This window comes from Brassica oleracea, chromosome C1 (genome assembly GCF_000695525.1).
Source record: "Brassica oleracea var. oleracea cultivar TO1000 chromosome C1, BOL, whole genome shotgun sequence".
Lineage (NCBI taxonomy): Eukaryota > Viridiplantae > Streptophyta > Magnoliopsida > Brassicales > Brassicaceae > Brassica > Brassica oleracea.
In genome coordinates, this window is record NC_027748.1 from 35938184 (window position 1) to 35949815 (window position 11632).

At 37.3% G+C, this 11632-nt stretch overlaps 2 protein-coding genes across 2 annotated transcripts; one reads left to right on the forward strand and one right to left on the reverse strand.

The window, feature by feature from the left end:
- Positions 1–247: 247 nt before the first annotated feature.
- Positions 248–2016, reverse strand: LOC106338607. Its single transcript, XM_013777546.1, has 3 exons — positions 1980–2016; positions 1087–1892; positions 248–592 (listed from the first exon to the last, which is right to left on the reverse strand). Exons 1-3 carry the CDS (start codon positions 2014–2016, stop codon positions 248–250), a joined length of 1188 nt encoding a protein of 395 aa, XP_013633000.1.
- Positions 2017–4240: 2224 nt separating this feature from the next.
- LOC106344554 (probable cyclic nucleotide-gated ion channel 20, chloroplastic) lies at positions 4241–7998 on the forward strand. The gene is made up of 11 exons (XM_013783933.1): positions 4241–4924; positions 5022–5213; positions 5288–5386; positions 5475–5612; positions 5693–5941; positions 6104–6343; positions 6439–6584; positions 6686–6763; positions 6875–7004; positions 7090–7336; positions 7510–7998. Exons 1-11 carry the CDS (start codon positions 4442–4444, stop codon positions 7785–7787), a joined length of 2280 nt encoding a protein of 759 aa, XP_013639387.1. The 5' UTR covers positions 4241–4441; the 3' UTR covers positions 7788–7998.
- The last annotated feature ends 3634 nt before the right edge of the window (positions 7999–11632 follow it).

Below are 11632 nucleotides of genomic sequence, written 5' to 3' on the forward strand. Positions count from 1 at the left end.
TAAATTTTAAAGGTGGACATTTCGTGGCAATAGTGCGGAAAACGCAAAAGGAAGGAGGCGCTGCATCATTACATGACAATCATGGCTCTTCAAGCCAGTAAACTTCCCTTCACTTTTGTCAACACAATTACGCAAACTTGATGCATAACCGTCTGGGAATTTAACACTGTGTGTTATCCAGTAAAAAAACTCTTCTTTTGCAGTTGCATCCAGTCTATATATGGGAATAGGACCTTTACCGTGCTTATCAACATGAAGTTCGTCGAGCACAAATATCAACTAAATCCAGTCTTGACTTCAAGTTATCCTTCGTCTTGCCTTGGACATCAAGGATGGTGTTCATCAAATTGTCGAAAAAGTTCTTCTCAATATGCATGACATCTAAACAGTTCCGCAACAAATGAGTCTCCCAATAGGGCAAATCCCAGAAGATACTCTTCTTATGCCAATTATGATTTTCCCCTACACCATAAATCGGTTCATGTCCGTTTCCACCCACGTCTGGCGTTTTATCTGCACCAAAATCTCTTAATTGTTCCTTCAAATTTTTGCCACTTACTTCTTCAGGTGGACTGTCAAACACCCTCTTGTTCTTTGTAAACAATTTCTCACTCTTACGATATGGATGATCGTGTGGTAGAAATCTCCTGTGACAGTAAACCAACACGTTTTCCGACCATTTTTTAGTTGGAAAGCATCTGTGTTGTTTTTGCAATAAGGACATGATAGCCTCCCATGCGTGGTCCATCCAGATAACATACCATATGCTGGAAAATCACTTATTGTCCACATAAGTACTGCTCGCATCTGAAAATTCTCTTTCCGCGAAACATCGTATGTATGAACACCGTGCTCCCATAATAATTGCAGCTCATATATCAATGGCTGAAGAAACACATCCAGTGATCTCTTAGGATGATCTGGCCCGGGAACGAGAATTGAGAGGAACAAAAACTCCCGTCGCATACACAAATGTGGTGGTAAGTTGTAAGGTGTCAAGATTACCGGCCACAATGAATATTGTCTTCCATGCTTTCCAAATGGACTGAAACCATCTGTGCATAATGCAAGATACACATTTCTTACCTCAGATGCAAATTCTGGATATGTTGATTGAAAATGCTTCCACGCCTCTGCATCGGAAGGATGTGTTATCTCACCATTTGTTAAGTGCTCAGCATGCCATCTCATTGGTTCTGCTGTTCGTTCAGACTGATATAACCTCTTTAATCTTTCAGTCAACGGCAAATACCACATTCGTTTGTATGGCACCGGAACTCTTCCAGTCGTATCCTGATAACGAGGTTTCCGACAGAATTTACATCTCTCCCTGTTCTCATCTGCTCTCCAGTAAATCATGCAGTTATCGATGCATACATCTATCACCTGATATGGTAAGCCAAGACCAGCGACCAATTTTTGTACCTCATAATATGAGCCAGGTGCAAGATTATCTTCAGGAAGAACATCTTTAACAAAATCTGCAATCGCATCCACACATTCTTCAGCCAAATTATAGTCAGTCTTTAGCGCCATCAATCGACTTGCGGATGATAAAGGTGAATGCCCATCTTTACATCCTTGATACAATGGCTGCTTAGCTGCATCTAACATTTCAAAAAATCTTCTGGCTTCTAGATTGGGTTGTTCTCGTTCGCCTTCCTCTTCACATGGGAAATTTTCTACATTGGGTTGTTCTTGTCTATCTCCTTCCTCTTCACCCGACGGTAAATTTTCTCCATATGCATCATATACCATCTGAACAATCCCTAACCCAAAATCTACATCCGTGGTAGGTTCATCTAACCTATCGGCAGTTTGAGGTTCGCTACTACTACCATACTCAAATCTTTCTCCATGAAGATACCAAATCTTATAACTACGTGTAAATCCTTTCAGATATAAATGACTTCATACTTCCATTATTTTGACACGGATATTATTCTTACAAGTAGAACATGGACATAATAAATACTTACTTGTTCTTGCTTCCGGTTGACTTTGAACCACCGCCATGAATTCCTGAATACCACGTGCGTATTCCTCCGTAAGTAAATTTGTATTTGGATCCATATGAGGTTGATCTAACCAAGAACGGAAATTATAAGGAGTACCCATAATTTATATTGTTTTGTTGTGATTTCAATGAATGAAGGAGAGGTCGTATTTATAATGAATTGGAAATCTTTCCGACGGAAAATATTCGTCGGTATTCCGTCGGGAATGACAACAGCTAAATTAACGTCCAGAACCCGTCGGTGTTCCGTCGGTAATTTAAACGGATACTAACGGCTACATAATCCGTCGGTATTTCGTCGGGAAGTGCAACGGCTGCAAATTCGTCGGTTTTCAGTCGGGAAGTATAACGGCTGTTCAATCCGTCGGTATTCCGTCGGAAAAACCGACGGAATTATGACCGAATTCTTTCATGGTCGGTATGCCGTCGGTATTTCGTCGGTAAGTGTCAATTTTTTGCAACGGTCATATATTTGTCAGTTTTTTGTCGGTTACAAATACCGACGAAAGTATTCTGTCAGAATTTTCCGACGAAGTTCCGACGAATTTTCCGAAATAGATTTCCGACAAGTTTTCGTCGGAATTCCGTCGGAAAATCCTGACAGATTTTTTTTGGTCGATTTTTCCGTCGGGATTGTCCGTGTTTTCTTGTAGTGTCAGAAGTAATGGCAAGCAATTTTTCTTTGATCATCGACCAACTAGCTATCACCAACAACCGTAGGCCCATAGGCCAAACAGAATTGCAACAAAATATGAAAGAAGAAGCATCAAAAGCCAGCATATTCTCGTACTCATAACAAAATGGAAGCAAAAGGAAACACAACTGGAGCATAATGTTTACAAAGAATAAAACATCTGTTACACTTCTAACCGCTACTAATGCTTTAGCTATCGGCCAATCGTTGAAAGCAAATAGGCACTTGCTGGAAACCTGTCACCAAGTGACTCAGGTGGGGGAGGATTTCTTTACAATGGGTGTATCATTGGACTAGGGCTTTTGCTTTCTGCAAGGCTTATTGGTATGCACACACAACTTCCCTAGAACTCTTGATCGAAGGTAAACATACTCCATTAATAATGTTTCAACAGAAAAACAGACGGTGAATTTATATACCAAATGAGATGATAATTTGTACTTGCCCGGTTTTAGTACTAAGGCGGTCCATTTTATATTGAGCCCTATTATATTGAAAAAAGTGTATAAATAAAGAAGCGGTTACGGCTAAGTGGGGAAAGATTGAATAGTACCATAATTTTTAGTATTTGTGATTTGTTTTGTACTTCACGCATATCTGAATTTACGATTTGTTTTGATTCATAAAAATACAGATATTTAGTTTTACAGATGTCCGGAAAATCTATAGATACTTACGAATATTTACGGATATCTCATCCACTTTGTTCAATACAAATAAATCTAGAAAAAAACTATATAATTGTATTGAAAAATATATATTCTGTGATATAAAATAAAGATTAAAAATTAATGAAACTATATGTTTCATAAATTTATTAAATTAATAATAAATTTCTTTTGAAATAGTTTCTGAAAGAAAAAATTGTAATTTTCTATGAAGATTTTATATTTTTTTTCTTAATTTAATTTTATAATTAAGTTTATAAATAAAATAAATAAATTTATATGTTAAAATAATAATTATATAAGATTATACATTCAAAACTTTATATTTAATTATACATATACATCTATCTTTATAAAGACTGAGCGAAACGAATATCTGTTTCTAAATTTTTTAGTATTTATGATTTGATTCGTTTTTTAAAGATATTAATTTTTGTATTTGTTTTGCCATGAATATTTTTGGATATTCAAATTTTTTGGATCAAATTGAAACGAATAACAAATATAGTAAAATATAACATATTGAATTTCCAGCCCTAGTTATGGGTAAATTTGTCTCCTATTAGTGACAGTTGGCAGGTGATCCAATAATGGAATTTTATTTAGACCTTTAGCTTTAGGCAATAATTTTGCTACATTTATTTAAATAGTAACGTCAAATGATTTATTTCCATTACAAACAACACAATATTAGAGGGACCACCATATTAATAGACAATGAAATCAAAAGTCAAGTCTTCGCAAATGTCCTTATTTTTGTCTGACGTGGCTTATTTTTTCGTGTTCACACATAGACATACTTTTAATATGTCAATCAAATTAATAATAAAAAATGTATACACTTTGGCTCGACGAGATTTGATTCTATAAGAGACGCCTGACTCAGTCATCGTCTCCTTCTCGGAAATCTTTAAAAGTCTCTGCTTCATCTTCTTGGAAACTCTCAGCCGCAGATTTTTCACACATTTTTACCAAAAATAAGATTTTTCACTCATGCCCTAGATTTTTTCTTCTTCCTGGGTCTTGTTGAAACTTTTCTCAAGGTGAAGAGTTTGTCTCGGGATGGCTTCCCCCAAGGAGAACGATGATGTTCCCATGCTTCCAATCTCGGACACATCTCGTACTAGGCCTTTCACTTCCAGGTCTCGTAGCGTTTCCCTCTCAAACACTTGTTCCACCATTGACGGTTTCGACAGCTCCACTGTGGTTTTAGGCTACACGGGTCCTCTTCGAGCCCAGAGACGACCTCCTTTAGTTCAAATGAGTGGTCCTCTTTCCTCTACTCGCAATCCTGAGCCTCTCTTTCTTCTTCCCCCTCCTGATTCAGTTGGTATCTCCTCGTCACAGCCTGAGAGGTATCCTTCTTTTGCTACTCTGGAACATAAAAAGTCAGACGACGAGTTCGTCTTAAAACACGCAAATCTCTTGAGATCTGGACAGTTAGGTATGTGTAATGATCCTTACTGTACCACTTGTCCTTCTTATTACAACCGTAAAGCTGCCCAAATCCCCAGTTCCAGAGTTTCTGCCTTCTTTGACTCCAAGGTATCTTGTTTTGATTTCCTTACTCAACAAATCACAAAAACAGCTTTGAGGATCAAGTAAATGTAGCTGAAACCGAGTCTTTTCTTTATCTTACTAGTTCCATAATGCTCTGTATGATGATGCTAAAGGCTGGGCTAGGCGGTTTGCTACAACTGCTAATAGATACTTACCAGGAATCATGAATCCTCACTCTAAATTCGTTCAGAGCTGGACTAAGTTCTTTGCCCTCTCATGCTTGTTGGCTATTTTCATAGATCCTCTCTTCTTCTTTCTCATATTCGTCAAACAGGTATGTTTTTTCTCTCCATATTTTGCTTCTCATGTTTTGTATTCTTGCGTTTACAACAGTCTTTGGCACTGCAGAACGACAAATGCATTATGATTGATTGGCCGATGGCTAAAGCATTTGTAGCTGTTAGAAGTGTAACAGATATTTTATTCTCTGTAAACATTCTGCTTCAGGTGTGTTTCCTTTTTGCTTATGTTACCTTGTAACTTATAAGAGAGCATGTTGGCCTCAAATGCTTTGTTATTTCATATATTGTTGCAGTTCCGATTGGCCTATGTAGCTCCCGAGTCTACAGTTGTTGGTGCTGGCCAGTTAGTTGCTCATCCAAGAAAAATTGCTCGGCATTACTTCCGAGGAAAGTTTTTACTAGACTTGTTCATAGTAATGCCACTTCCACAGGTATCATAACGTTAGAGTCCAACTTCTAAGTAGAAGTAATTAGTATATGTTCATTTACTGTAGATATTTTTTTTTTACAGATATTGATATTATGGATAATACCAGCACATTTAGGTGCATCTGGGGCAAACTACGCAAAGAACTTGTTACGCGCTGCAGTTCTTTTCCAGTACATTCCGAAGTTGTATAGACTACTACCACTTCTTGCTGGCCAAACACCTACAGGCTTCATATTTGAGTCTGCTTGGGCTAATTTTGTTATTAATCTTCTCACCTTTATGCTTGCTGGTCATGTTGTTGGCTCTTGCTGGTATCTTTTTGGTCTGCAGGTATGGCAAAAGTCTCAAACCTGTATCAGTCATTTAGATATAAAATCATTTATGTTGCTTACATTACCTCTCTTGTCCTAACCAATAAAAGATGTATAGATATGTAGTGGCTTATTGATTCTTCTCATTGCCTGCCTCCCTTTTCTCTTTTGTATCTTTCAGAGAGTTAACCAATGCCTACGAGATGCTTGCGGTAACTCTGATCATGAATGTAGAAATCTTATAGATTGTGGTCGTGGAGATAGCTCTGAAGCGTTTGCTGCATGGAAAGGTAATGCAAGTGCAAGTGCTTGTTTTCAAGATGGTGGTTTTCCTTATGGAATCTATATGAAGGCAGTCAATCTCACCAGTCATACTAGCCTCTTCACAAGATATAGTTACTCTCTTTTCTGGGGTTTTCAGGTAATTCAGTTTATTACACAACTGTTCAAATAGTTTACATTGGATGGCACATGTGGAACTCTTAATGAATGTACATTGTTTACATCTCTGAAAAGCAAATCAGCACGCTTGCTGGAAACCAAGTCCCAAGTTACTTTCTTGGGGAGGTCTTCTTTACCATGGGGATTATCGGTCTGGGGCTATTGCTTTTTGCGCTTCTTATTGGTAATATGCAGAACTTCCTTCAAGCTCTTGGTCGAAGGTAAGTAACTACCGTATCACATAAGAAGATATCTCAAAGGCATGGTGGGTGGTTTCTAAATAATAAAGTACTCCCCGGTTATTGTGTTTTGTCCATCGTAGGAATCTTGAAATGACGCTGAGACGGCGTGATGTGGAGCAATGGATGAGCCATAGGAGGTTGCCAGAAGGTATAAGAAAGTATGTGGACTATGCCTCTTAAAACTTGCTTCTCAAGTTGAAGATTTGCATTGTCTTAGGTTATGTGATGTCACTATAAAGCTAAGTGAATAGTTGTTTCTACATTTTTAGGAGGGTGCGAGAGGCTGAGCGGTTCAACTGGGCTGCTACTAGAGGAGTTAACGAAGAATTGCTATTTGAGAATATGCCTGATGACCTTCAAAGAGATATAAGACGACACCTCTTCATTTTTCTCAAGAAGGTTAAACATCAAAGTCTATTTCCCTCGGTGTTGGTTCTGTTTTGTCTGAAACTTGTGTGGATTGAAAATGTTGGTGGGTTTGCAGGTGAGGATATTTTCTTTGATGGATGAATCAATCTTAGATGCCATCCGTGAGAGGCTGAAACAGAGGACATACATAAGTAGTAGCACGGTCTTGCACCGTGGAGGTCTAGTTGAGAAAATGGTATTTATAGTGAGAGGTGAGATGGAGAGCATTGGTGAAGACGGTTCTGTTCTTCCTTTATCAGAAGGAGACGTTTGTGGTGAGGAGCTCCTCACTTGGTGCCTTGAACGATCTTCTGTTAATCCTGGTACATCTCTTGTTGACTCTATGTGCTCACAACTCTCAATGTTTTGGGCTAAAAAACTTGAAACATTACATCCTTGTAGAGTCTATATGCTCATAATTCTCAATGTTTTGGGTTATAAACTTGAAACATTACACTGCATTTTGTAACTAATCAGTATGCTTTGGAACCTGCAGATGGGACGAGGATAAGAATTCCATCAAAGGGATTGCTAAGCTACAGAAATGTTAGGTGTGTGACAAACGTGGAGGCGTTTTCCCTGAGTGTAGCAGATCTTGAAGACGTAACAAGCTTGTTCTCGAGGTTCTTAAGGAATCCTAGAGTGCAAGGAGCCATTAGGTATGAATCTCCATATTGGAGGCTACGAGCAGCTAGGCAGATTCAAGTGGCATGGAGATACCGAAGGAGACGGCTTCAGAGATTGTACACTGCTCAGTCTAGTTACAGCCTTTAGATTGTGCTCTTCATTCTTGATGATGAGGTAAGCTTGGTGCTTGTTACATTGGTGATGCTACTATATTATATGATAGCTTAATGCTTCACTTGAATTCATATTGTAAAATGTAGTTGCTTTAATAAGATCATTTTCACGTAGTTTTATATTTGAATAAAAATCTCATCTGTAATACCTTTCATTTTTTCCTCTACAGTTTTACATGTCTATAGATGAAGCTTGTAAGATAGGGAATTAGCAGATATTATGCTATATGAAAGTTTAAAAATAAAATAGATAGTTTATCATATAATTTAGCTGTACTTTTTTTAGAGTTCTCTTCACTACCTATCCAATTTCTGTTAATTTTAGTTGAAATAAAAATTATTGTTTTCTAAACTAGGTAACAAATATTGTTTATGAACCAATTTATTTTTAAAAATAATTAATAAAAAATTAGTTATGGCATAAATGGTTGTATTTGACTATTTATACCTTTTTGGTCAAACATTTGACTATCTCTTATATATTAAAAGATGAGCATTGCAATTAATGTGTTCACACCAATATTGACACATGTCATTTAGAGAGACACTTTCACATATTTGTTTCTTTATTTTCCATTTTTAGGAGCATCTTGGCGCTTTATTTTGTGTGATCTTCTTAACGAGCTTTTGATTATAAACTAGCATGAGGATTGAAACACTTTATAAACAGTTTGTAATCTTCTTCACACCTTCGAAGTTTCAACATATCTGACCAGACATCAGGTGATGACAATTTTTATAGACAAAAATGATTATAAATTGCAAGCTGAGATGAAAAGAACTGTGTTTTAAGACAAAATAGAGAAATCCAACACATCTGTTAGTCTACTGAACATAGAAGTCTCCTCTTCCTTCTTTGCATGGCCTACACGACGATCCATCTAGGTTATTCTCGGCGAGGTTCTTGGGATGGGGACTTTAGTCATGGACAAGCGTCATGCAAACTGAGATGAAAAGAACTGTGTTTCTCGACCAAACCTGTGAGAAATCAACGCATCCGTTAGTCCATTGTTGAAGTCTTGAAGAGGAGAAGAGAACATGTAAGTTTCTGTTCATTAGATCGGCTTTGTGAGACGACTTCTTTTACATCTTTGTGCGTAGCTGTTGATTATTACTGTAAAAAGAGAACTCTTCTCCCATTGTTTCGTCAAGCTTAGAATTATCGTTATTACAAACTACTGCAGCTCACGAACTCTTCTCCCCTTTCTTTCGTCAAGCTCTCGAACACTCTTACCTACGGTACGCTCTTTTAAGCATACTGTTTATCCTTTATTATCACGTACAAATTAATGGAGGCGGTGCATGCAAAGACAAAAAGGGTCGAAGTCTCATGAGATCATGGAGATTCTGCGATAGAGTTGATAATAGGTACATAATCTATAGGATAAACACACAGCTTTCAAGCTAAACTAGAAGAGTCTCATTTTTTTCTTGTGTTGTGCAGTTTGTTGTAGATTAATGGCTAAGAGAGACACGTAAAAACAAAAAAAAAGTTATATTCATACGCGACTGTTATTAGTTCCAAGTTGGAACTTCTAATTGTGGGTTTACTGAATCGAACCGGTCGGTTCCAAGTTGGAACGTCTATTGAAATCAACGAAGATAAACCACGCTTATGTTCGGTTATTTCAAGTTTACTATATGACGGTTGCCTATTTTGCTAATATACGTGATTGAGTTAATTATGAATAGGGGATTTGCATATATTTCAAAAACTTAGTTTATGGAAATAGATTTAAATCGTATTATCAGTTTTATCTTTATGCGTCTTAATAAAATTGAGCTTTTTATTTATAAGACTTATTCTACAATATTTTTCATCGTTAACCTCCAGCACTTTTGTGAATTCTCCAAACCAAAATAAATAAGACTTTCGAATGGTTCTTATATTTCAATGGAGTAAAATACAATAAAATCAAATATACAATCAAACTGATGTCCACATTTAATGGATTTTATGTCTTTTTATCTTATAAATACCAAAAATAATAATTTCATCTCGCGTGGATTATCACCTAGTTTATACTTATTTGAGTAGATTTACAAAAATACATTGAGATTTTCTAGGCAGATTAGGCAACCTTGATTTTCACTTTGTCACATCACATGAATCTTCTCAGCTTCTTACGAATATCATCGTAAATTTCTCCAGCAATCCAAACGGTAAAACACCGTAACAGAGGCCCATAATACGTAGACAAGCCTCAACATTTAGCAACACTTGGACTAAATAGTATCTGTTATAAATCATAGAGTGGATTGCCATTAACCAAACCCGGTCCAATACCTAGAAGATGGAGAGATGGCCGAAGCCCTAGAGAGAGGAGAGAAAGAGAGAGCCGACTTCAGGAGAGAGAGAGGCGGCCACAAAGCTTGGAGAAAAGGAAATCATTTTCTTTTCCAAGTAGATGTAATCTTTCCATTATTATGTATTAGTAGTTTTCCTAATCCTAGTGAGTTTAGGTTTTGAATACTTTCCATTTATCTTCATCTTGTAATCCTTATATAAAGGAACCTCCTTGATCATTAACAATAACATAGAAATATTCAGTCTCTAAACTCTCTAATTACAACACGTTATCAGCACGATAGACTCCAAAACCCTGAGACAAAACCTAACCTAAAATCCGTCACAAATAAACCCTAAATCAGGCGCAACTTAAAATAAATATATCTCTCAAACCCTGAGCAACCAGACGACGAGCCACATATCATCTTGAAGCTCTTGACGAGACAAATCCATCAGCGCAAACCGTTTTTCGATCTTATCTCAGACGCGTCCACACTCGCAGAAACAATACGCGGCGCCGTCTTGATCTTTTGGAACCCTAAATTGTTCTTGCTTGCGTTCCGGCTTGCAAACTCCGATCAAGCTCAACTTTGATCAAGCTCAGCTTCAGACGTTCCCTGTCCGTGATCAAGGTCCTCAGCCTCAGCTCAGCTTGCGTCCAGCTCAGACCAAATCCCCGCCCAGACGCAACCGTCCGCGAGAAGAAACAAGCTCGCGATAGCTCTCTGCAACACGACCCGATAGGAGCCGTTCCGCGTCCGCACGTCTCAGCTCGTCTCTGATCTTTGGTGGTCCGGTTCAGACCTGCAAAACAAAGGTAATCCTAATTCTGAGAACATGAATCGAACCTGATTGTTTGTAAGGATTAAAACCCTAAAAACTAATCTCTAAGATGAAAGCCTTAAGACACATAGACCAACCCCTAAAAGACTAAATCGGAGCTCGAATAAGTTAGATCCCCTAAACCATAATTCGAGATTGATCCATTGATCAATTAAAATCAAAGTCTTAATGATTTTGAATCTCAAATCAAACTCCCTTGATCAAAGATCAATGTTTTCGAAATCCCCTAAAACCCTAATTTTGAATCGAAAACCCTAAACCTATAAGTTTGAAATCGATTTTATTTGTTCTTGTTTTATTGATTGTTTTGATAAAATCTGAGGTTTAGGATTGTTAGATTGATTGAAATAATCTGATCTAGAATTTAAATCTTAAAGGCCTTGAAACCTTAATCTTAAAATCGAATTCTACTAGTGTTTAAATTAGAAACCCTATAATTGATTAAGGATTGCTTGCATACATATGAATCTGAATATGAATTGCATTCATACTGTTTAAATAAGAATCAACCAGCATGTACTTTATACAATATTGAAACCGTTTGCATTAAGTAGAAATACATGGCCGTGTGGCTTGATGATTGTTTCGCACCATGGTCGATTAGATTGCTTGATTTTCATAAATGCGTAAGACATGTTTGTGGCCGAGCTTGTTGATTATCTTGCGGCCACATGATCACATTGTGA